The following is a 26,027-nucleotide window of genomic DNA, read 5'->3' as shown; positions in this document are numbered from 1 at the left end:
TTTCAAGGGCTGCTGGCCAAGAACCTTTTGCAGTTGGGTTGGGTTTTTTTGCTTTACAGAAACTCTTGATTCTAGTGATGCAGCTGAGCTCGTCCATCAGGTTTCCCCACCCGGTGAGGTGTTTACCATGAACTTCCTGCACGCTCGCAGGGATGGACCTAGCCCAAAAATACCTTGAGGATGAGGAGTTTCAGGCAGCAGAGCTGGTCACAAGGAGGGAGACAAAGCCCTTTTGAAACTGCTCTTTCAGAAAAAAGATCAAGCGATCAGAACACTGGATTTAAAGTATAATTATTTTAGTGTTCCATGAAAGCAAAAGGCATTTAAAAACAAATAGGCACCCAGGCTAAAAGCAGACAGCATAAACAAGGAAAAATACATTCAGAACCTTCAATAACAAAACAATACACTTGATTCTTACGGCTCTTAAAGTCAAGGTGAAGCACCTTGCTGCACATAAAATGCCAGTCCCCTTATGCCAAAGAAAGGCTTTAACTAGTATTGCCAATAAAAGACTGAGGTACAAGGTTTGTGCGATGCTTTCACGGCCATGGAAGTAGAAGTGTGGCTGGTGCAGGACCGTGACCCTGCAGCAGCACCTGTGCTACTTGGGCAGAAGGTGTGACACTGCAACCACCAGAGAGAACAGCCCCAGGGGCAACAGCCAGACACAACCTGAGGTCCACCTCAGAGGACAGGGCCATAACTGGCAAAAAAGGCTGCCAGGAGAGGATAGCACAGGTTTTAAGGTTTCATCTCTAAGGAGAATGCTAAGAACGCGTATTATCACTTCGTTTCTGTGCATGTAGCTTCAAGACACATATTCTGGCCAACACAAAGGCACGTGATCCAAACTTCCTAAAATCCATACTTCAAAAGCATCGCACACGGCACCGCAGTGCCTTCAGCAGCCAGCGACTCAGTAGTACTTGTATTGTTTTCAAATGAGGCCAGCAAAAAAAGCTTCCCACATGTCCAGTTACAACTACCGATAATGCAGTTTTTGAACCATTATGTCACCGCTCGAAGGCACAACTGGTTTTTCTGACTCTCTGACCTAGAACATCAGAAAGCTATGGAATAAAGTCTAGTTTATTAGTGAGGTATAGGCAACCGTTTCTTTTCAGAGATCCACTGCGGCACAAGGAGGAAACAAATTAATCCTTCATCTTCCTCACTATTTCAAGGCACAAGAAGCAGCAGCAGTTTTCAGTAAGGCCAACCAGTACCACCCAAAATTAAAACCACCAGCCAAGAGCTGAAGATGCCACTAAGACCTTCTGTGTTTCAGACCCTTCATTCACAGAAGAGGGTACAGCAGGAAAGAAAACCCCTTCACTGAAGAAATCTGCTCAAATACATCAATTTAGAAAAAAAAGTACCTGAAGTCTTTGAAGGTTCTTAATGCTTGTTTCAACTCAAGCTTCCCGTGAAGGACAGCTCTGTCAGAAAAGCTCCAGACTTTGGTAGTAAGTCAGTTTACAGTAATAAAAATGTAATTAACATTTGTTGAATTTTCCAATAAATGTATACATCTCTAGGCAAATATATTAAACTACTCTTCACTACAAAAATACAGTATTTGAGAAGTCTCCAGCAACTTTCAGTGTTTTATGAAAATAGTAAGACGACTGCTAACAGGTTGATAGTCAATCCATCTGGTTTAGTCCCTCAATAAAGTGCTTTGCTGTAGAAAAACTGAGTTAGAAACTCACCCCTTTCAAGCTAAGCCAGGAGTGATCCAACAGACCCTTTCAACTTCTGAAAGTAGGAGTGTTTGCTTTGGTCCTCTGCTATTTCAACTTTCTTCTAAGCCTTTTATGGACTCTCACAACCCTGATAAATCCCAGAGATGCAAACAGGCATCTGATTTTTTTGATCTTTGACAAGAGCTTGGAAAAAAAAAAAAAAAAAAAAAAGATCCCAAAACCAAACCCCTACATTTAGTTTTTCAGTGGAGGAAGCCTGGTGTGGTGATTGCTGATAGCGCTATGCTGTTACTTGCTGTCCAATGAGATGGGGAGGAGAACATACCTGTCTCTGTCGAGCTGCAAAGCAGCTACACATGAAGGAAGCAGACAGAGGTATCGATTGCCTATCAAAACCAGCATTCTTTCTCAGCTACACAAAATTCTCATTCCATTCTGAGCAGCAAGTCCCAAAGAAAAGCAAGTCAGGTTTGAGCACTAGCGCTGAGGGCTCCCATCCGCAGGGGAGGGCAATTCGGTTCCTCTCTTGGCTGTATAAGGAATGCATAAAATAGTGTTGTAAGACTGATCACTCTAAGGTCGTTCCAAGGTAAACCCCAGCTCCAAAATCCGAGGTATTTAAATTTAATAAACTGCAATGGTGTAGAAGAAAAATCATCACAGAGCTCCCATACAGCAAAAGACATGGCAACGCACGTGTCCTGTGAAATCCACACCTACTTAAGACTACAGGACAGAAACCAAGCGTACCTTTGCCTCCCTCATTTGAACAACCTTTGAATCAGGAATTTGAAGTCTGTAAGAGAACAGCTTCTGATTTAAAATGCACCTTCGGCCCAAATTCATTAATTCTGTTCCTATGGTAGACAAACATACCATGACATCTCAATGTTTCCTGTACCAAAAAATGCCTGTAAACCTTCCCCTTGGAGAACTGCTTTGAAACAATATGTACTTTATGAGATTAACTAAGCTTTGCTTCTTCCTTTCCAATCTAAGGTTTAATTTGCATTCAACTTGTAGGGCATTAATTACTTTTAAAATACAGCCCTCACAGCCCTGGTCTGAAGCACTTTGGACTTCTCCAGTGTAGTTATCAGTATTATTTTTAAAAAAAACAATAATCAAATCCTCAGACTCTACCGTACAAGATTTTATATTGCACTACAACTCAAGATATGGAAAGAAGAATAATTGACCTATCAAAGCTGCTACAAAATAAAACCATTAAAAAAAAAAATCTTCATAAAAGGATCATCAGTGCCTTGCTGGCAAGCAAAACACTTCAAAAACCCTTCACCCTTCCTATCGCAATCAGCCTTTGGATTAGACGCCTGAACAAGTCTTCCCAAATAATGGAAAGAAACCAAAAAATAAATACGGTAAGTTGACTCCACTCCTGGACTCCACATGCAAAACTTGATGTAACTACTGATGAAACTGAGAGTTGCTCAAGGCAGAAACAGGAAAGAGGTCATTTTCTTGGGCAGCACAACCAGTACCACCTGCCTCACATCGTCTCCTTATTAATCAAACTCCACTGGTGTGAATTCAGTCCTTTGTTCAACCAACCTCCCTAGAGCTTTTACATCTTTCCAGCTTTTTTGTTTCCAGACGTTGAAACACGAAGAATGTTTGGGGTTTCTTCCATCACTCTGACAAGCAAGTTATCGATGTAGTCTTCAAGCTCACGCACCTGGAGATCCTTCTTGGTAATTGTATCCTTCTGTTTCAAGACCAGCTGGATCAGCTCATCGTGCGTTAGCTGAGCATAAGCATAGGCAGGATCTGAAGGATCATATTTCTTTGAGAGAGAAGAAAGGCAGGGTCATTACAGACATACGGGCATTTCAAAATAGCAACAGAAAGGTATCTGGTAGCTGGCTTGTGGAATTCAGAGCACCAGTGAACAACTTTACACACAATGTTTGCAGAACCACAGCTGCTCTTCAAAAGTATGACTGTGCTTTGTATCTTTCTAAAAGTAAGTTCATCCAAACAATGTTTTGAAACATCAGTTATTAGCACTTTAGGATCAAGAGCAGCAGGCTGCTCAGAGCCAAGCTGTGCAATGGCCACGGCACTAACAACGACAGGGAGAGGCTGGCAGGCCAGGCCAGGCCAGCTTTCTGCTACAAAGCACCTATTGGGCCATTAGCAAACCTAGCCTGGAAAAATTCTTATGTCTACATATCTACTCATGCACTTCCAGAATGCAGAATAGCTTTCTGAAAGTGTTTGGAGGCAAAAAGAGCAACTGCCTCGGAGTAAGCGCATGCTACTTACGGCGCAGAGACGCAATATATAGAGCTTAGGCAGTCTTCTCCACAACAGAAGGCAGGCTTGGAGCAAGACAGCCATTATGGATGGTAACCAGGCCACCGGTTTTAGCATAACATCTTTGCATAACATCAGTTCTGTAATTCAGCTCCGCTGCAATTTACTGTGGAAGAATGTCATGCAGACTCCAGGCAGCAGCCCCCCCAGCTTAGTGCAGATACACGGAGGTTAGAGCCATGCACCATCCACTACCATCGTTTACAGACCAGCACTGGGGCAGCTATTGCTTAAAACATACCAAAGGCTAGGAAAGCCAAATTCAGGTTAAACAGCAAGAAACACTCACCTAGGCCTTTGGCATTTCCCTCTTGCAGTTATCACTGTGAAAACACATCACAACACAGCTTCTTTCTCTTCTTATAAGTCTGCTTTTAACCCTTAAGCAATCTTGACGGGTACTTCACAGCTTCTGCCAATTCCTCCAGCTACTTTCTAGGACACTAAACCAGAATGCCAGCCCAGGCATTTCTGTTGCAGGGAGCATGCATACAACACGCTCACGTGACTACATCAAGCATAACTTCTTATGTGGAATCAGCAGCACACGATACTAATTACAAGTTTTCAACTCATTCAAAATAGCAACTTCTCAGTTTGAATCATTTAACCTGCATTTTCTTCTTTTCCACTTACACCAGAAGGAGGCACTGCAGTTACTTTGGTACTAACTTCTCATTTTCCCCAAAACGCCCTTAAGAGACAGTAACAGTACCCAGGGTTTTTTTCCCTGCTGACCCAGAGATGCTTCTAGCCATTCTGATCAACATGACTTTTAAGCTATGCCTCCAGCCTGGAGGTCTCTTTTGAGGCCAAGATCATGCAAAAAGTTCCTTTAAATCCGAGTGATTATGGAAGCTGCACGGCTATGCTTTTAGGAAGAGGCCATGCCTTCATGGCAGGCACCTGGTCTCTCAATCTGCACAAGGTATTGATGCAACTCATTGCAAGGCAACAGCCACCCTGAGGTCACTCTTCCCACCTTCTTGGCTTTAAGAGCCACATACTTACTTCAGGGTGAAAATGAGCTTTGGGATCTAATCACATCTGACAATAAACGGTGACTAATTTGTCCATTTTTCTGTGCAGACCCAAGCTACGCAGCTCCCACACGTCACCAACGGGACCCTCTTCCAGGGGTAGCACTCTCGTGAGTCACCCATCGTTTCTGTCACAGCCACCTCGCGGCTCACACACATCCTGCTCACCTCTGGGGTGTCAGCGCTCCACACTGCCCCCCCACCGAGAAACGCCCTCTGAGGCACCAATTCTATTATACATCAGTTTGCAAGTAAAAAAAAAAAAAAGTGATTGTCCCCACCTTTGGCCAGTGACAAAAAGAAAGCTCATGCCCCCGCAGTGTAGTAACTACTGTTCTTTTTCTGCTCGAGATACAAGCCTAGGCAAACTACCTCCAATACAGGAACGCTTCAATTTACTGCTTAAGCTTTAGTTTTAAGCACCATTTTCCTCCATACCTTCACATTCATCTCGAGCAGCTTTTCACTCATAGTGCTGATGACATTCAGGTTTTTACTTTGAGGCTTGTTTGCTGTGGTATTCATTGGCTTCACAGGATGGAGTCTGCAACATTAACAAAGGTTTATGTTACTTAGGCAGTACATGTAACACCATCCCTACACAGATCTTCAAACTAAAAACAAATACAGCAAGAAATTGGGAAAAATTCCTACCCTTCTCTATCTCCAGAGAGCTAAGAGATTCAGCTTCAGGCAGGCAAGACATTTCTGTCTAAGCTGTAGGCTTTCTGTTAAGTGTACTCCAATTCTCTACTATCTTTACTGACTTAAGGCATTGGAGATAAAGAAGCAGTAATATAGGAAATACGTTCTGAATGGTATGTCACAAAAGAAAAGCCAGGTTGGTCTACACAAGAAGGCAGTACACAGCAGCAGTTATACTCTGATCTGTCACGCACTAGTATTTGAGTTTAACTTTCCTAATGAGAACTTATTTGTAGTTCTTGTAACAGATCAAATACTTCTACTATCCTGGGACATGCATGTATTATGCCTTTTCCAATCTGAACTTATGCCATAAGCTGCCAAAAAAGTGCTATCTTTATTTGCTTGAGCAGGATTTATATTGCCAGTTTTAATACAGGAAGAAAATTTTCCTTGTATCTCAGCAAATGCTGACCCAGAAGCATCCTAGACCCTAGAGAGAGTTCTGCAGATGAAGTACTGAGGGCTGACAGGTCAGCAGCACTATTCCACAGACAACAGTAGCCCAGGAGGCAGTAGGAGCTGCCAACAGCTCCAGAAAGCAGCCACGCATCGTTGGGAGAGACAGGCTTTAGCTGCATCATTTGTGGTTCACTTCAAGGTTGAGGAGCGCAGCTCAGCCAGGAAATGAAGCATCCCACTTTATCAGTTGACTGTTCTCCCATTTCTGAAAAATGGGTCAATCCCAGTCCATTTCCATGACTTGATGAAACGACCTTATTTCTTAAACCGCCACCAAGCTTCCCTAATGGTTTTCCTAACAGGTAGCACTGTGATGAACAGCAGGTCCCCTCAAGCGCTCTGGGCATGCTTTAGTAGCCGTACAGATTCATCCAGTGCCAGCAATCATCCTACACTGGCATGACAGGACCCAGGTCCCGTCAAATCCACAGGCTAGAGGAAGTTAAAGCTGTATGATGCTACTGCAAAGAGCAGTAAATTCCTGCAGCTGGAGAGACAGATCTGCACTCAAATGAAGAAAAAGCAAGGCTCGTATCAGCACCGAGATACTTTCTGTGTATTTCCCATATTGTCTCACCTGTGCTTAGGAGACACGGTTTCACCACTCTGCTGAGTTTGGTTAGGATATGATTCAGAGGGTGAAACCCATGCCTGAAGAAGCTTCTTCTTGCCAGAATTTCCTGCTTTATCTGCGAAGCCCTCGGCTGTTGGCTTTTTCGGAGACTCTGCTCTATGACTTGGGGTGTCAGAGAGAAGGGCTTGAGAGGAAGAGTAGGGCTGGGAAGGACTTGACAGGGAGGAAGAGGAAACAGAAGGCTCAAAGAAGTCACACTCTGCGCACTCCTTGACACCTGCACTTATTTTCAGTTCTTGTTTCTCAAAATTACTATTATGCTCTGTGGAATGAAACGTCATACCTAAGGCTGAGTCAGCTACCTGGTTATCGACACCAAGAACATCCACTCTAGCAGACAGCATGGGTGATTTTTTTGGCTTACAAGCACTTCCTCCTCCTGGAGCAGCCCAGGTTACTTGGGTTGCAGCAGAGCTATCGGAGTGCTCTTTCAGTTCTTCATGCAGAGGCATTAAATCTAGAGACTGCTTTCCAGTTTCTGAAATGTTTTTATCACCTGCATCGACACCATAGTTCTCCTGACAGTCACCCAGCAGCTCGTCATCAGAGCCTCCTTCTGGAATAACTGGAAGACCGGTCAGTTTCAAACCACGGTCTCCAGTAACGGGAATGGCACACTTTAGATTTGTAAGACAGTCGAATAAATCATCGTTGCCTTCGTTTTTTAAATGCCTATTACTGCTGTCATCTCCAAGCATCACTGGAGGAGTGACAGTCTGCAATGAGCCACTTTGGGGGAGGCACCCAGAAGCATCCGAGGCTTTATCATTAGGTAATGGGGACACAGATTTTACACCGCCGCCTGAAGAAGGCAAATCACCACTTAACTCATCAGCCTGAGAAACCAGTGGGCACTTCTTCAGTGATAAAGATAACTGTGGTGCTGGCTTTGGTGTGACACTGTCAGCCCTCCCTACATTGGCTTCCTGAGGGGACGGCGTGCAAGCTCCCCAGGTTGGTTTGGCAGGTCCTACTTGAGAAAATGAGTCTTTTTTAGCAAGTGGAGCTGCTTGGGGCTCTAGCATGGGTGCACGTTCTTCCCATCTCTTTTCACCAAAGATCTCCTGCTTCTCTTTCAGTTGGCTCTCTGGGGAAGGTGGCTGCTCAGCACCGATCTCTGGCAAGAGGCTATTACTACACTTGGAAGGAGACGCAAAGCCTTTGTGGTCCTTGGTGCAGGGTTCAGTACCTACACCGCCTACTTCCACACCAGCCTCAACAGCAGTCTCTCTGTTTTGGATGGGACCTATGCTGTCACTAGAGAGTTCTGATGATGGGTAGCACCCTGCTTCCACTTGGCGAGCAAACCCTGCTTGCTCTCCTGTTGCATCTGAACACGTAAGTAAGATTTCACTGAAATCAGAGCACTGCTTTTCACATTCCTGCCCACCCAAATCCTCATCACCTGACGTAATGCCCTCTGATCCATCACGGAGAAAGGACACAGATTTCCTGTTGCCTAGCTTACTTCTTTTCAAAGAAATCTCAACCTGAAGAGAATCGCACTGTTTCTTTGGAGCCAGGCCAGGGTTGTCAGAAAGGATGCAGAGAGGGTTTGATACAGCTTTGACATTACTCGTTAAAGCCACATCTGAAGAGCTCTCTGAAGCATCATGCCCAGAGTGTTTCAGCTCAGCAGGGCGTTCTGCTGAGGAACAGTCTTCATCAAAAGGAAGGCACAAAGATGAAGAACTGGCAACAGCTTTGAAACCCGGCGCATCTGCTTCCCACCCAAGCTTGGATACAAAGGGATTACTGTCATTAAAATGACAGTCAGAGGGGGGAGAAGGTGCAGGTGAGTGAGAAAGAGCCTGGGAAGCCCACGTATCAGTGCTTTCAGGACCTTGGCCCCATAAGTTCTGCCCCCATTCAGAAGCAAAAGGATTATTGCCACTACCAGAGACCTGCCCAGGAGGAGGCATTTCGGGAACAGGGGCTGCAAGATGATGGGACGAAGTGAAATGGGCAATGCTTTCGGGATCCAGGGTTGCACGTGCCCTGCCCCACTCAGGAGCAAACGGGTTCTTGCCATTCAAAAGCTCTGCAGCGGAAGGAGAAGTAAGAGATGCCGGAGAACTAGTAATGTTTTCAGAGTCTGGCACTTGGACTTTCTGCCCCGTTTTAGAAATAAAAGGATTATTGTTACTACTGATACAGTGTACAGAAAGAAAAGCAGGAAGGGAATCAGGTGCAGGAGTAGGAAGCGTGGCTTTGGTTTCCTCCTCTGAAGACACGCCCAGTCTGCAAAAAGGGACAAAAAACTCGCATGTCACTTGCAGATGCAACATGAGGCAGGAACAGACAAGCTTTAGCACCAGACTCCATCAACTCCAAACACTGGAGATGAATTATACGTGCAAGAGACCTCAGAGCCTATCTGATAGACTTTGCATACTTACAGACGCCTTTACAAAGCACTCAATTTATGTCAGAAGGCTCCTGCTACAGACTTTGAACAGGTTACTGCGGCAGCTGCTTTTAAGCACTATCTCACCTTTTGCACCCCAAGCAATTTTATTAGTATGTATGTTTAAACACAGGAAGGACTGAAAATAAGGAGCTAGAGACAGACATAAACCACAGCCTTATTAGTAGGAAACACCTATATATATAAAAACACAAACACACACTATTTATAGATGTATTTTTTATCTATATATATATGAAAGATAAAGGAGCAGAATTTCCGAAAAAGCCTTGTGTACAAATTCACACAAACGTCCCTTATGTTGCTGTGAACAATGCCAAAAGCTGAGGGGCTCCAAGATTAATACTTTGGAAGACCACAGCCAGATAGAGAAGAGTTGAGATGTTAGAACTGGTATTTTAGACTTGGGTATGTTCAAGATGCACAGCTCAGATAGAAGTTAGTTTTTGCAAGAGATCCAGCAAGAAAAATCACCCCTACAGTACCTGCCAAAACGCCTGCACTCAAAGAACCACTATTTCAGCATCACTTATAAGGAACATCCCCGTATCAATCTCTTCTTCATACCGAGAAAGAACTCTGGATTATTATTTGTTAGCAAAGCACCTAATGGCCAGCTTAAAACCACCAGGAACCCTGCAGAGCAACAGGCTTCTGCCGATGCAGGATGCCGAGCTGAGCAGCACTGCTCTGTGGCAGGAAGCAGCCCAGTTAAAGCCTGCCACCTGCAAACTTGACTGACCTGGGCTTGACAGCTTTCGTCTTCGCCGGCGCGGCAACTTTTTCAGGTTTCCGTTCTTCCTCAAAAGGGTTGAGAGGCTGCTTATTTGCAGAGACGTCTTCTGCGTGGTGACCATCTTCTGGTGGATTCCCTCTGCCTAAATTTGCTGGAATTTCAAGACGTTTGGCCTCTTGTTCACTCTTCTCCTCTAGAACTTTGTTCTCCTCATCCTGCAGGGCTCTGTCAGGCATATTCTCAGCATCACTGTTCTTCACTTGTTCCTTCTTCCCAGTGACCAGAGAGAGCAAGGCAGACTTTTTGTGGTCCGGTTTTTTGGTCTCTTTAATAACCTCAACACTTGGAGGAACGCTGGTTTCCAGGTATTCTTCACTGCTCAGCAATTTATATGATGGCAAAGTCATAGATTTAAAGGTCTCCAAGGATGCAGACCCAGAGAAAGCATGACTAGGAGATGTTCTTCCTGTCTCTTCAGGTCCTTTAGTAGATCTGGAAGACAGGTTCTCTTCAGAAGCAAAGAGCTGCTTCCTTCTGAAGTTGTGAGGAGAAGGGGAAGAGGCTGGAGTGTTGTCCTTCGTTGTGCTTTCTTCCATATAAACGTGGCTGCCGTTGATACACAGACTAGACTTGGAAACGGGATCGCTTTTGGATTTAAGGCCACTGAATAAAGACAGCCCTTCTTTCTTGGTGTAGTTAGCGGTTACTTGATTTAGTTGCCTGCTGTCCAAAGCTGCCGTTTTACGAGATTTAAATACAGGAGAGAGAGAGGACTTCTCTTCCAGGACATTCCCAAAGGCTTCTGAAAAAAATAAATGGGAAGAAATTCAAGCTGGAAGAACATCCTTCCCTCTGACAGTTGCTCCTGACAACCTCAGCGCTTCACAGTCATTAATGGACTGCTGCAACAGTAACACAGCAAGTGCACCAGCCACCTCCAGACCCTCTGGGTCCCCTACCGCTGCCAGCCCTCAGCAAACCAGATCACATGTGCTGTTCAATGACCTAAACCCACCACAGGTCACCCACTGGGAAGCTGCACTGCCCACATGTGCGGACATTGCTCGCGCAGCCCCACGGTTTCTATGCTACCCCAAGGTAAGCTTAGCTGCGTCTAATGTCCTGCATGCACACCTGCCACCGCGGACAGAAGTGACTTTCTCTGCATTCGTTCAGTAAGCAGAATTTAACTACTACACTAAAAAGGACGAAAAGTGCTAGCAAGCCTTTGGAGGCAAGCTTTGTGCTTCATCAGTGCAGTGAGTGCCAATACTCACTTTCTGAGGTTGGAGAGGTCTCGGACTCCTCGTCATCCCATTCTGACTGGAAGTCGCTGGGCCGCAGCCGAACCCTCTCGGTGACGGGCTGCTGTGTCGGTAGGACTGACATGGACTGGGAGAGGGAGGTCTTCTGCAGGCCAGGTTTGGAAAACAGGGTTTTGAACTTTGATTTCTTCTTTTCCTTCTCAACTGACTCATCTTCACTGTCAGCAGGGGAGTGAGTTGTGCTGGGAACGATCGCCGACGCCGTGTCAGAAAGGCCACTGCTCCTCTTCCCCTTGAGCTTGTCTTTCAGCTTGCCAAAGGGAGAGCGAGGCTTGTCTTTTATGGACAGGTCAAACATACTGGCTGTCATGTTGCTTCTCATAAACTGGATATCTACTTCAATCTCCCCTCTCTCCTTTTCCTTTTTCCCTGGTTTGGAGCGAAGCTTGTACCACCTGCAGAAACAAGATTTCTGTTACAAACCAGTTCTTGAGAGGCACGAGTAATTCAGAACAACAGAGGGTATTTATGTTTTAAAAATCAAATAAGCCCACAGCATAGGAAAAAAGAAAAGCCTTTAATCTTACAACAATGTCATAGTCATATGGCCCCAGGTCCCAAGGAAAACATTTCTCATTGTAAATAGAAAGTTATTAGTAAAATTTGTTTTAAAACTCAGACCAGGAAGGGTTAAAGAAAAATGAAGAAAAAGAAGAAATACAACATGGAATTCCTGTATTTCAGCACAGCCACTCTCCCCTGTCCTTTAATCTGGCTTCCCCAAATTTGCAGAGGCTAAGACTTTGAAGTGGGTTTGAGAGCTGACACTGGTACCAGAGAGCTTGCACACAGGCCCCACACCCTCATACCTTTCATTCCAGCTTCTTTTCAGTAGCTATCTTAATACCTCTTAAGCCAAGGAACCCCTAATCAACACAAGGAGAGCCAAATCAAGCCTTGCAGACCGTCTGGGGATTTCCACTCACCTCTACCAGCCTGTGACTGGAGCATGCCAGGAAGGACATTCGTTGGGCAGAACCTTATCCCATCCCACTTAATGCAGCGCCAGAACATTAAGTGCTGCATATTAAGTATGTGCTCACGGTATCCTACACTGCAAAAACACCACCTGCATGCTGCTATCCCACGTCCTTAATTACCACTACATGACATTCAAACCACATTAGGGCCAGCAACGAAAATTAGCAGCACCGCACACCAATACTTTTTTGTCTATCACTGGAGCCACAGAGTTCCCAACTCCACAGAACTGATAGGAAAGGCTGCCTGGAAAATGCTGGCTTCCTCCTCCTCACCAGCTGGTACGGGAAAACAAAGGAAGCGAACGGAGCACACAAATCCACCTCTCCATCGAATTTGCACTTCAGTCCTTTGAAGGTGCACTTTGAAGCAATGACAGAGAATAGGAAAAGGCACTTTGCTTCAGAGAAAATTCAAAACTAATGAGCATTAGCTGAAGGAGATGAATTCAGAAATCTGCTACAGAGAAACACTTAGAGGGAAATGAACGCTCAAGCACCACGCTACAGTTAGACATTCAGACCTGAAGTTACAAGACACCAGCACCAGGGAAGGGATTTTATAAGATGTCAGGCTTTGTCGGGTCCCTAAAACTGCAGACCCACAGCAGCAGTGAGGGGAGCACAGATCCTCTGCCTTTAATGCAAGCCAGCACTGGGCACTTTTGTTCTAACCCGCATGATTTCTAGGAGCATCCTGAGCTCGTATGGTTTTGGTGCCACGATTCATTCTGCGCATTCTCTGCCCTGGGGACAGAGAAGGCCCTATTCGAAATGCATCCAAAACACAAACTACATGTTCAGCGAAAGGCAGCTTAGCGCCGACCAAAACAGGGCCATCGCTCTGGGAAGCATGCCGCTACATCTGCCTCCCTTTGAGCAGCTGAATAATGTACTGATAACCTCCCCCACAAACTACAAAATATAAAATCTTATTAATTTATGTTAGTGTGCACCTGTCAATCAACATGCATTTATTTTCCAAATAAAACCACCCCTTCACGGCTATACCTCACCACAGCAGCTATGCGATGACAAAAGACACAAGCTTCAAACAGAAAATGGAGAGTTGGGTGGACAACACTAAGGGCTGGAAATACCAAAGTTTTCCCAGGAGCAAAATTACATTTTCTCCACACACACCCACACCCGTATTTTCCTTTGACCCAGACACTGAGAAACCAGCCCAGGAGGACCCGAGGCAAGCAGGGCTGACTCCTTGAACTCTGCTGACTGCACATTATGCTCCGATGCAGTGTAAACACATTAGGTCTTGACACAACCTTAATGACAGCCACACTGTAATTAAAGCTTCACAAGTGGTGATGGCTTTGTCAAGAAACAGGACAGCAGCTCTCGGCTTTGGCCAAGCCTGTGTCAGTACCTGGATCTGCTCCGGTGAGCAGAAGAGGAAGGTGACTCACTGGCCACCTCAAGCCACATTACAAGGCTGCTGACTCCCAGTAAAACCCTCCCAGTAACCACCCCTGGATTCCAGCGCACCGTCCCAGTGTTTATGTTCAAAAGGGCAACTATGACACAGAGCCGGCGCTTGGTAATAAAGGAAAAGTCTCCCAGCTTGGTGTCCTGCTGCAACAGCGAGGCCAGCCCATACAACCCTGAATTATCTGCTCTTACACGCGCTTAGGCTCTGCTAAGCATTTATTAAGAAAAATATATAAATAGCTGGCTGTAGCCTACGTTCATTCCCTGTTGGAAGGAGGAGGCATTTCGACACACGAGGTGTCTCGGGTCAGCCTGGCTGCTCCCAGCACACACTCTCAGCATCCGCATGTAAATATTTAAAAATCGAGCCCAGGCACAAGGCAGGGCTGGCCAGGCACCAGGTGCTGTGCCGGGGGCTGCCCCACGCCAGGAGGGACCTCGATGGGTCACCCCATGGGTCCTCGTGAGGCTTGAGGGGTCCCTGTGTGGCACAGGGGTCCCCCACCAGAGCCCCAGGCCCCTACGTGGCACAGAGCACCCCAGCCCTCTCCCCAGCCCCTGCGGGGCCCAGAGCCCCCCCACCCCCTCTCCCCAGCCCCTGCGGGGCCCAGAGCCCCCCCATCCCTCTCCCCAGCCCCTGAGGAACCCAGAGCCCCCCCACCCCTCTCCCCAGCCCCTGCGGGGCCCAGAGCCCCCCCATCCCTCTCCCCAGCCCCTGAGGGACCCAGAGCCCCCCCATCCCTCTCCCCAGCCCCTGCGGGGCCCAGAGCCCCCCCATCCCTCTCCCCAGCCCCTGAGGGGCCCAGAGCCCCCCCATCCCTCTCCCCAGCCCCTGCGGGGCCCAGAGCCCCCCCATCCCTCTCCCCAGCCCCTGCGGGGCCCAGAGCCCCCCCATCCCTCTCCCCAGCCCCTGCGGGGCCCAGAGCCCCCCACGCCTCTCCCTGCCTCCATGGGGCCCAGAGACACCCCCCCATCACTCCCCCAGCCCCTGTAGGACCCAGAGGCCCCCCAACCACCTTGCCAGCCCCTGCCTTGCCCCCAGACCCCCATCCCTCTTCAGCCCCCCCGCCCCGGCCCCCCGAGCCCCCGCAGCCCCCCCGCCCCGGGCCCACCTGCTGTGCCGCCGCCCGCCCTCGGCCCGCAGCGCCGCCAGATCCACCTCGGCGCGGCCCAGGAACTTGTCGAGGCCGACGAGGGCGCGGTGCAGCACGGTGAGGCGCAGGGCGGCGGGCCGCGGCGGCGGCGGCAGCTCGAAGGTGGCCTCCTCCCGCCAGAGCGGGCGGCCCTGGCACCGCTCCGCCACCGACGTGGAGAACTTGTCGCGGCCCAGCGCCATCACGGTGTAGGCGTCGCTGCCGCCGCCGCCCGCCGCCGCCTTGGCCCGCAGCCCCCGCGCCTGCAGCACCGTCACCTGCACGTGGGTGGGCGCCCAGGCCGGCGCCGGGCCCGACATGGCGGCGGTGCGGGGCGGGCGGGAGCGGAGCGGAGCGGAGCGGTGCGGAGCGGTGCGGTGCGGAGCGGGCGGCCCGGTGCGCTCCAGCCCCGCCCCTCTCGCGAGAGCACGGGGCGGGGCTGGGAGGGGAGGGGCGTGGCCAGGGGCGTGCAGGTGTGTGCACATGTATGTGCAGGTGTGCGCACAGGTGCATGCACAGGGGCGTGCAGGGGTGTACAGGTGTATGTGCAGGGGGTGCAGGTGCATGCACAAGTGTATATACAGGCGTATGTACAGGGGTGTACAGGTGCATCTACAGGTGTACATATAGTTGTATGCACAGGTGTATGTACAGGTGTATGTACAGGGGTGTACAGGTGCATATACAGGTGTATGTACAGGGGTGTACAAGTGCATCTACAGGTGTATGTACAGGTGTGTGCAGGTGTATGTACAGGGTGTACAGGTGCATCTACAGGTGTATGTACAGGTTTGTGCAGGTGTATGTACAGGGTGTACAGGTGCATATACAGGTGTATGCAGGTGTATGTACAGGGTGTACAGGTGCATCTACAGGTGTATATACAGGTGTATGTACAGGGTGTACAGGCGCATCTACAGATGTATGTACAGGTTTGTGCAGGTGTATGTACAGGGTGTACAGGTGCATATACAGGTGCATGCAGGTGTATGTACAGGGGTGTACAGGTGCATATACAGGTGTATGCAGGTGTATGTACAGGGTGTACAGGTGCATGTACAGGGGTGTACAGGTGCAGCTACAGGTGTATGCACAGCGGTGTGCAGGTGTGTACAGCGTGTACAGTGTATGCACAGGTGTGTACAGGTGTATGTATGGGGTGTGAAGGGGTGTACAGATGTGTGTGGCATGCACAGGTGTACATACAGGAGTATGCATGTACAGCTCTGTACAGGGTGTGTGTATATGTACAGTGGTGTGTGAACGGGCGTGTGTGTGTACAGGACAGGGGCTGTGTGTGCATCCATAGAGGTGTCTGTATGGGCACGCGTGTATGTACAGCTGCGTGTGTGTGCAGCTGTGGGGGGGTGTACGGGGGAGTGATTTTGTGCTTGCCTGGGGCTGTGCATGCACAGGGCAGCGTGTGTGGGTGTTGTGGAGGGTTACAAGTGCCCGTGCGTACAGGTGGGTGCTTGTCTGGGGGTACAGGCTGGGGGGGGCGGGAGGGGGGCTGGTGCAGGGTGGCTGGTGCAGGGTGTGCATGGCAGGTGTGCAGGGCTGCGGAGCAGACTACCCTGTCCTGGTGTGGCTCCGTCCCCTCACCTGCCCTGAGCCTGCAGGGAAAGTACCGATGCTTCTCTAAAAACAATCTGGCAGGAGAAATGCCATTTCCAAAACCCAAGCGAGAATCACTTTCATGGTTGCTGTACGATTCATTTAATGAAACAGGCAGCTACTTACAGCCGTCACCCCAGCGAAATGCCTTTCACCCCTTCCTCGCACTCCTGCAGACCCATTTTCTTCATTAATTTAGAATAATGACACTGTGAGGTTCCAAAGCGAAGCATGCAGCCCTGCCAGGCGCTGTGTCCTCCAGGAGCTGTGCTGCCCCATCCCACCCCATCGCCTGCTCCCCGGAGCACCCACCCCCCACCCGGCAATGCTGATAATGCTCTGGTCCCCCCACTCTCTTCAAAGCCCAGCAGCCTCAGCACGAGGCTCCACCAGCCCTTTGGACCACAGCATCCCAGGGCATCCCACCAAGCAGCCAGTCATGGAACCAACCCTGGGGACGGGGACATTCTGTGGGCCACACGTGCTGCCCTGGGGGGGAGATCTGAGACCCTCGCGGGGGGGATGGGTTTTGCTGGGACTGGTGAGGCTGCAGGTGCGCAGCTGGGGGTGGCTGGGGCAACTTGCAGGGAAAAGCTGCAGCAGATGCATTTTTGCTCATGCCAGCGGCTGTCATGGTGGCAAAGGCTGCTCGGGGCATGCCAGGAGCGGAGCCGAGCACCTGTTGCAGGGCAGGCGTAGGGAAGGATGCTGCAGCGAGTGCTGCAAACCCCTGGGCAGGCAGGAGGACCCTGGTTGCCTCTGGTCCCGCAGGCAGGACAGCATCCCCGGCCCCTCAGCAGCGAGGAGAGCCCTGCCATCCACGGGGTGAAGCACACGGCCGTGGAGGGGCTGGGGAGCGAGACCCCAGCCTCAGAGCATGCCGCCAACAGCCCCACAGTTCTTGGCAGGGATGATTTTCCTCTTGCAGGCAAACATCTTCCGGAGCTCCCCGCGGAAGCGGTCGTGCAGCCAGGCGTAGAGGAAGGGGTTGCAGCATGAGGAGCTCATGGCAAACCAGTGGCAGAGCAGCTGGATGAGGAGGAAGTAGTGCTTGTTGATGAGGTTGATGTCGATGTCTCGGATGATGTTGAAGACGTGGATGGGGAGCCAGCAGACCCCGAAGGCCGCCACCACCAGCACAATGAGGCGGAAGATCTTTCTTTTCCTCAGACGGTCAAACTCGGCTTGGCTCTGCGTGGGGTGGCCAGGGACCACCCGGTTCCTCAGCTTCACTGAGATGCAGATGTAGGAGAGGGAGACGGCAGAGAGGGGCAGGATGTAGGTGACGATCAGGGTGCCATAGGCATAGGCCAGGCGCTGCGTCTCCTTCTCCATCCAGAACTCCTCGCAGATGGCGAAGCCCTCCTGCCGAAACTCCACGTGGTAGGTGTGGGCGATGGCGGGGGCCACCAGCACGCAGGACAGCAGCCAGATGCCCCCCACCACAGAGATGCAGCTGGTGACTGAGATGCGCTTCTTCAGGGGGTGCACAGTGGCGTAGTACCTGCAGGGAGGTAAATGGGGGAGCCTGAGCCCTAGAGCAGCCCGGCAGCCCAAGCCCCCCCCCCCCAGCAGCCCCCAGGGCAAGGGGTGGCTGGCGGCAGGGCTGGAGCCATGGGAGGCAGAGCCCTGCCAGCTCCAGGAGCAGGGGCACGGCCTTGGGCTGGGAAGGGGCTGGCTGGGAACAGGGGGGACAACTGCATCCCCTTGCTCTGCCATGGAGCCCCTGGAAGGACTGGGTTGCTTCTGCCACCTTCGAAAGCGGGGCCAGGCATGGAGCACGGAGCATCCCTCCTGCAGCCTGTCTCTGGACCCACCTTGAGGACCGCAGGCAGCACTGAGTGAATGACAATAAAAGCCAGCAGTTCCTCCTTTACTTCCTCCTCCACTGAGCATCTTCCACTCCTCTCCGTGGCAGTCCTTATGATCTCCCTTACAATCAAGGGCTGATCCTAAATGGGCTCCCAGCAAGGTACCTTCAGTGACCGTAATTAGATGTTATGCAGCTCTTTTGCATACTAAGTGCTCTGCCCCCTGGCACAGCCCGCCACTTAGTATTGCAGCATTTGCTATCGCAACATTAAATATTGCAACGTTCAGGAAAGCACTGACAGCTCTTCGTGTGCTTTGCTCGCAGGCTTGTGCTGAAGCCTGAGACCAGCAGAGGCCTGGGGCAGCCGTGTGCTCCCCCTCATTGGAGCTGGAGGATTTGAGCTAAAATTGTCCATTTACTATAAATCCCAATGACGTTTTATGAATGTGCTGAGGACAGTGTAATTTGGTGGCTGCCTCTTTAGCAGGAGAAACAAGCAATTAATTTTCACCCCCCAAAAAAGGGCTTTGCTGAAGAGCAAAAGGAGAACATCAGCACTGCTGGGACACCTCAAGCCCCTGGCGAGAGCAGCACAGCTCTGCCAGCAGTCCAGCCTCTCTCAGCTATTCCACTCAAATCTTTCATTTTTTTAATCTTCTCTTTTTTCCCCTCTCTTCCCATCATGGTCCTGCCCCGCTCCCGCCTGGGGCAGAGGCATATGAGTGTGAGAGGCACTCTTGGTGCTGCCAGCGTCGCACCCATCCCTGCAAGGTTTGGAGCACCTTTTATGAGAGGAGGTCTCTATGGAAACACAGTTTTTACAAACCACCCCCATCAGACCCTGCCCAGGCGCACTCGGGGATGCAAAAGTGCTCTTCACCCAGGGGCCAGAGCACAGCATGATTTGAGTGCAGATTTGTCTGGCAAAGTATGAAGAACCAGGAGCAAACTCCAGCGAGTCCTTGTGAGAGAGCAGCGCCTGCCGGGAGCACAGATCTGGCTGCGGGGGAGCAGATTTCAGTAGCGATGGCTTTGTACAGGCAGGCGTGAAACCGCGCAACACCATTTCCCGATGCGGCCAGCCGAACGCCCCCACTGCACTTCCTCCACCTGAGCCCGAGTCCTGATGCTAAAGAGGAGGCTGCAGAGACACTGCAGAGATCCCCTGGATTTTTCCTTTTCCAGTTTTGAGCGTACAGCACTTAACACCCCAAGCTGACCAAGCAGCAGCTTGAGGGGACTGGGGATCCCCAAGCCACCCACCCTGCTGGTGCTTACCTGTCCACTGCGATGGCCATGAGTGTGAAGACGGAGACATAAACTGTCATGGGCTGCATCAAGAAGACAAAGTAGCACAAAAACTTCCCAAAAACCCAACCCTGGGGGTTGAAGGCATAGGCCAGGGTGAAAGGCACGCACGTAGCACACATCAGCATGTCAGAGAAAGCCAGGTTCCCGATGAAGAAGTTGGTGACGTTGTGCATCTTCTTGGTCTTGCAGATGACATAGAGGAGCAGGTAGTTGCCGAAGATGCCAACGAGGACAACCAGGGCGTAGCAGGGGATGATGAGGGGTTTGAAGGACTGGATGAGCTGCACCCCGGTGAACTGCGCGCTGGCATTGGAGTGGTTCTGCAGGGCAAGCTTGTAGACAGTGGTGTTGGCCCCGTCCCCCTCCATGGCTGCAGCTGAGCCCGTCTACCACAGGCAGGTGAGAAAACCCCTGTCTTGACCAGCCTCAGCACCCCAATATTGGGTGGTCGTGGGTTTTAGGCATCTATGGGGCACATCCTGCTCCTTGTCATGGCTTTGCTGTGGCTGTCCTCCTGCCCAGCACCCTGCCCGGTACCCGGGGAGGCTCCCCAGGATGGTGGCTTTGTCCCGCGGGTTCCTGGGGAGGGAAATGGAAAAATCAGGCTCAGAAAAGGGGTGATGCTGGCACGCAGCCCTGCATCAGGAGGGGGAGACAGCCCCAGGCTCAACAGCGGTTATCGTGGGGTAGGGAAGAAGAGAAGGAGAAAAGCAGCAGGGCTGACCGTGAGCGCAGGGAAGGCACTTACCAAAATCGGGTCTCACCAGCACCCCTTTAAATGAAGCGCTTGCAGCAATCCTGCCTCTGCCCCAGCCCAGCCGGCACGGAGGGGCAGCTGCTGGCAGACAGAAAAGGGAAGCAGTGGCTGAGCCAGAAAATAGCTCCTAATGTTTCTGGAAATCACAAAGGACATTAATGGATAAACGAATAAAGATGCTCTACTACTTTTGCACTGCCTCAAAGCGTCGTGCGCCTGCACCCCGCTCATCCATCCCCCTAACGAGATTAACCAGGTCTCCTCAAGCACCAAGTCTGGCAGCCACCAGCCCAGGTTTCATCGCTGCCGCAGTTCAGGGGGCTCAGCTGAGATGCTTTTGTAGACCCCGACACAGTCCTGCTGAAAGCAACGCCAGAGTTTCATGTCATCAGCTGTGAAGGGAATGGGGTGGGGGGCAAGAAGGAAATTCAGGGAAAAAAATTAGATCAGTCCTGGAAGACGGGTCCCTGCCTGCCCGGGCTGCTCCCCACAGGCAGCTGGGTCCTGCTGGGAGCCCATAGCCGGCACCTGGCCTCAGGGGAGTGCAGGCAGCACCGTCCCCGTCCCGCAGTGCTCACTGCCAGAGCCCCGGGACCACCTGCCCAGTGCAACCCCCTCTCCCAGGCTGTTCCCACATCCCCTGCCTCCCTCCCACCCACTGAATCATCTGACCACCCGCTGCAGTCCAACTTTAATTTCCTGGGCTATTTCCATATACTATCTCCTGCTCTTCCCCAGCACAGGACTTGCCACCCTGCTGATTTCCTTCTGTACCAGATGTTATTTCATTCTTAAGCCCTCACATATCTCAGCTAGTAGGACTGAAGCTCACCTGGCATATTTTGGAAGTCCCCAAGGGAACCCAAGGGAGAGCTGCCCCCAGCCACAGCTTCGTAATGCGTCTCAGCAGTCCCCCATAAGCTCTGCAGTCTGAATTTATATTAACTGGGCTTTAAGATCAACTTCCATGCACCCTGCCTGCCTCACCCCACATGTCGACAAGGCACCCCACCTCAAAGGATGCTTTCAGAGGCAGAAGAGATGGTTCAGAATCGTCCCTCTTACCACATATCAGATATTGAGTATCAATCAAATATTGAATCCAAAGCCCTGCAATCACCTCCCCACTGGCCAACCCCACACGACTCTTCGTTCTGCTCCAGCTGAGCATCAGCAGGTAAAAATCCCCCCACAAATAAATTACCGTGTGCAGAAGCCTCCTCCTGAGATACGTCCTCAGCCCTGCATGCATCCCTAAATGAAGGGCTGCTTTTCCAGGTGAAGCACCTGCAGCAAAGCACTTGGCTGTGCTGCCAAGCAGCATTTAAAGGCAGTCACCTTCCCGCAGGCTGGGCAGGCAGGGGGGAGCGGGCCCCCCCCAGTGCCCCCTCAGCAGCTGCAGAGGTGCAGTGAGATCGTGGTGATCTCAGTCCCTGTCCCTGCCTAGCTGTGTGGCTTGGCCATGCATCCCACCCCTGCTCCCGGAGCAAGGCTAGATCTGGCCCTTTGGACCAGGATGGGGAACTGGGCAAAGCAACCTCAGCTAGGAGAATTCTTATTTATTTTAGTTTATTGCAATTAACACAAGCTTCTCTGAGTAGACAGCAGAAAATGTAAATAATTAAGAGGTATTTGGGGAAAACGCCTCCCCCATCCCCAGGCTGAGGCTTCCTCCTGCCCTTTCTGCCAGCACCAGACTCCTGAGATAACGGGGGCTCATGCCAGAACCAAATGGGCACCCAAGGACACTAATGGGGTGCTCATGCATGCACTCCGTTGGTGCTCAGGCTTGCACTACCCGTGCGATTAGTTGGGTGCTCATGGGTGAGCTGATGGGGTGCTCATGCATCAAATAATTGGCCATTTATGCACAAACTAAAAGGGCATTCCTGCATTTGTTAACTGGAATCTGCTCACTCAAAAAGCAGGCGAGGCTGTGACATGTACCCGGTGGAGCTGTGGCGACCAGCCTGGAGCAGTGGAAGGCACAAACATTTCTGCACCGACAAAGCCTGGGGCAAGCCCCAGCTCCTGGGGGGATCCCATACAGCTCCCCTGGGATTTGGGGTGTGACTGTGAACATCTGGAGGACATGTGCACAGCTGGAGATGTGCAGTACCGAGTAGCCAGCAAAGCCACCCCAGAACAGCTCCCAGCCCTGCCAGGCTGCGATGGTGCGAGTGCTCGGGGCTGGGACCACCTCGCTGCTGAGCCCAGGACCATTGCGCCCATCGCCCTGTGCAAAGCCCACAAACTCCTGGGGAACAATTAGCATGGAAGGAATCTCTGCAGCAGCTTTTCACCTAACAGGAGCATTTTCCACATTAAAATGTCATCCTCACATCTCCTTTCTCTGCCAAAACTCTTCTCCATTATTCCCAAAAGAAAGTCTTTAAGCCACCAGGCACTTGGAACAGACAGTCCTGCCGGTGCGCCAGGCTGGCACCCATCCTGTGCGCGAACGCTGTGAGGAGCTCAGGGCTGCCTCTTCACCCTGTCCTGCCCAGGGGAGATGCTGGCTGCCATGTGCCACCACCATGCAGCAGGGTGATGAAGGGACACCCGTGCCACAGGGGGAACAGAACCCATTTTGGTGCCGGCTGGGTGGGCACAGCACCAGCTACATGCCACGGGGCTGCAGCCTGCACTGGGGCCCTCTGTGCCCAGCTGGGCAGGCATATGCAGCCCAGTGCCCGGCACACTCCTTGTCCTTGTTTTGTCTCCATGACATTGAGATCCATCTATTAATTACCTGGCAGTTGCCATGGTTATGCCAAAGCCCTCCAGGAGATGTTGCCAGTGCAGGATGAGAGGTGCCCCTGAGGCTGTGCACAGCAGCAGCTTTCTGCTCCCCATCCCAGGGCACATCTCAAACCCAAGTGCAGGGAAGGGGGCTCCAGGCAAGGCGATGCCAGAGAAGCCCCTTCCTGGGGCGAAGGCTGCATGCGATCACCCTGTGGTCCTGCCCCCTCGCATCCCCGAGCAGACATGCTGCCAGGCTGCAGCCCGTTAGGGCTGGCAGCTGGTTTCACCCAGACCCATCTCCAGCCTCTCCCGAGCCATTACAGCCCGACAGCAGCAACCTTACCCCCGCGCGCCCATCAGCTCATCTCTGTGCCCTTTTCCATTACCAGTGTGGAAAATAAAAAAAGACCCCTGGGCCCCATTCTCAGCCCGCCCTGCCTGCAGATCCAGGGCTCCCCTTTAAAGTCAACCGCACTGCCAGCTAATATCATGTATATAATGGGTTTGGGCAATTTTCTCAATTACGAGTTCTAATTACGTTATTTCAATGGCTGCTTGTTCTGGGCGGCTTTTGGCTGCATTTCCCTGGGCTGCTGTGAAGACAGTGACACAACTTTGTCCTGTTGATCCGAACAGGTGATGGTCCGAGCAATTCCTACCAGAACAAAAGGACCATTAGAAGGGAGCACGCAGGATAATTGATGCCAGGGCTGCGCAGGGAGTGCATGAGCCCCTCAGCACCAGAGCACCTTGTCCTCCCCCAGAGACATGGCTAAGCTTGTTGTGGACACACAAGCCCTGAGCCGGGACATGGTGCAGCCTTTGTCCTCCAGACATGCTGAGAGCACCCCTGAGCCCTGTCCTGGCAGCAGGCAGCTCCCCAGGCACTGCTCAGTGGGACCCCTGATCCCCCAGATCCATGGGTCAGCAGCACAACCTACAGCATCACGGCACGACCCACAGCATCATGGTAATTGCAGACACAGAATATATTTTTCCAAGAGGAGGCAGGGAGGGACAGGACAGCAAGTGAGAGCACAGCCCAGACTAATTCCAGGATATTTGCACTTTCGCACTGTTTTTGCAATAAAAAGGAAAAAAAGAGCATTTATGGGAGTGTGGTAGGAATGGAGAGGAGACAAAGGATGATATTCAAACCCCAGACAGGTTGTATCCCCCTGCAAGGATCTGTGCCATCTGGCATGAGGCATTTGCAGCTCCTGGCACAGGGTGTCCCCACCATTGCCATTGTGCCAGCTCCACTCCTAGAGCCAAAGAGTCCTCACCAAGCTCTGACTGTTCTATGATGCTCTATCATTATCCTCATCACCTACATCTTCCTCCGAGAGCTCTTCCTCGTGGGCTTCGGACTGTGCATCATCTTCCACTGGGGAGAGGAGATGCATGGCTGCAGCAGGAGCGGGGGGGCCTGACCCACTGAGGGGAGGCAAAACCCCCAGCTGCAAACACAGCCAGCAATCCCACCCCACGTTGGGAGCAGGAACACGGCACCATCCCACCCCTTGGCACCAAAGGCAGAGCAGAAAGCTGGCACAGACCACTGTGTCGAGCCCATAAATGCAAACAAGCACTAATCCACCCCGAAGACCGGCAATCCCTCCATCTCCAGGGGGAAGCAGCCTGGTTGAGGGCACTAGCCACCACAGGACCCAGGAGCATCCCCAGCACAGCCCCCAGCCCTGCAGCTCGGTGGCACTCACGGGTGATGTGCTGCCCACTGAGATAGACTGGCCCAGCTCCACACTTGAGGAGGAAGGTGACAGGGGGGACCAGCTCCAGACCTTTGAGGCTGATCTGCAAAGAGTCGGAGCTCAGAGACCCCGGCCCCAACCTGGGTGAAGTTATCACCCCGTGGGCAGGGGCTGCACGCTGTGTGTTTGGTTGCCTGTACCATGGGGAGCACCGAGGTCCGCAGCGCTGCGATGGTCACTGGCTTGTGGTCTCCATAGGTGTTTTTCGAATCAACAGCCACCACGTGCAGCTCATCCCTGGCATCAGCCCCCAGGCAGATCTGTGGAGCCAAGCAGAGAGCCCGTGGCAGGGAGCCCCACCAGCAGCCAGCCCTGCTGCTGGGGCACAGGCTCACTCCGACGGGCTGCTCGGCAAGCCTCACATCTCACCGTTCTCAGCAGGACCAGGTGCTCCAAGAAGTCATCGTCCTCCTTCACCACACAGCTCTGGGTGCCCGTGTTCAGCTGGCAGCCTGCAGGGGTGCAGCATCATCTGTGCACATGCAAGCTGCTCCCCCAGCAAGCCTCGGGCCAGCTAAAAGCAGAGGTTTTCCTGGGCACACACTCGATGGGAAAGGGGAACCATGCCCCATGCACACCAGCCCAGCTGCCCGGAGAGCACAGCCACCACCTCCCCACTCGCTCCTGCCACCAGGTCCCACCAAAGCAGCCCAGGGCATGCATCTCCATACCCCACAGGGCAGCAACAGGCTTCTCCTCCGACAGCAACCTGGAGAAGAGAGAAGAGCCGCTCATCACAGCAAATCCAACACTGGCAGCAGGAACTCTGTGGAGCAAACAGCAGAGAAAACCGTGTTCAGCTGCTCTGGAGCAGAAACACAACGCAAAAACATGACTTCAGAGCCCAGAGAGCAAACTCCCGAGTCCCAAAAGCCCAGAGCCAGGACAGCAGCTGGCCCAGCACCCCCTGGGCAGGGTAGCATTGCTAACTGAGGGATAAAACCACCTAGCCACTTATGCATCCCCTGGGGAAATGGAAAAGCCAGTTAAATAAACATATAGACAAAACCAGCCACAAGAGGATGAGCAGCCTCCCTGCATCAGGGGAGTGCTGCAAGCAAAGGTAGCACTGGGTGCTCC

General features: G+C 51.6%; 3 protein-coding genes across 7 annotated transcripts; all 3 read right to left on the bottom strand.

The window, feature by feature from the left end:
- Positions 1-279: 279 nt before the first annotated feature.
- Positions 280-15,328, bottom strand: RAB11FIP1 (RAB11 family interacting protein 1). 5 transcript variants are annotated; one of them, XM_055820294.1, is made up of 6 exons: positions 14,915-15,328; positions 11,329-11,771; positions 10,058-10,853; positions 6,831-9,128; positions 5,525-5,630; positions 280-3,513 (listed from the first exon to the last, which is right to left on the bottom strand). In XM_055820294.1, the coding sequence occupies exons 1-6, from the start codon at positions 15,253-15,255 to the stop codon at positions 3,295-3,297; spliced, it is 4,203 nt and encodes a 1,400-aa protein (XP_055676269.1). In that variant the 5' UTR covers positions 15,256-15,328; the 3' UTR covers positions 280-3,294. The 5 variants fall into 5 exon arrangements, with proteins under 5 accessions (XP_055676269.1, XP_055676271.1, XP_055676272.1 ...); XM_055820296.1 differs by lacking the exon at positions 14,915-15,328 and adding an exon at positions 12,186-14,294; XM_055820295.1 differs by having other exon boundaries at positions 3,371-4,369.
- Positions 15,329-17,413: 2,085 nt separating this feature from the next.
- Positions 17,414-20,167, bottom strand: LOC101913250 (prolactin-releasing peptide receptor-like). The gene is made up of 2 exons (XM_005233519.2): positions 19,641-20,167; positions 17,414-18,053 (listed from the first exon to the last, which is right to left on the bottom strand). Exons 1-2 carry the CDS (start codon positions 20,039-20,041, stop codon positions 17,420-17,422), a joined length of 1,035 nt encoding a protein of 344 aa, XP_005233576.1. The 5' UTR covers positions 20,042-20,167; the 3' UTR covers positions 17,414-17,419.
- Positions 20,168-24,476: 4,309 nt separating this feature from the next.
- LOC106112247 (nucleoplasmin-like) lies at positions 24,477-25,682 on the bottom strand. Its single transcript, XM_013296098.1, has 5 exons — positions 25,619-25,682; positions 25,317-25,399; positions 25,088-25,207; positions 24,897-24,990; positions 24,477-24,562 (listed from the first exon to the last, which is right to left on the bottom strand). Exons 1-5 carry the CDS (start codon positions 25,680-25,682, stop codon positions 24,477-24,479), a joined length of 447 nt encoding a protein of 148 aa, XP_013151552.1.
- Between the last annotated feature and the right edge of the window lie 345 nt (positions 25,683-26,027).

Source organism: Falco peregrinus, chromosome 17 (genome assembly GCF_023634155.1).
Source record: "Falco peregrinus isolate bFalPer1 chromosome 17, bFalPer1.pri, whole genome shotgun sequence".
In the NCBI taxonomy this organism is placed as follows: domain Eukaryota; kingdom Metazoa; phylum Chordata; class Aves; order Falconiformes; family Falconidae; genus Falco; species Falco peregrinus.
Note: the sequence above shows the minus strand (reverse complement) of the source record. Positions and strands in the feature narration are given on the sequence as shown.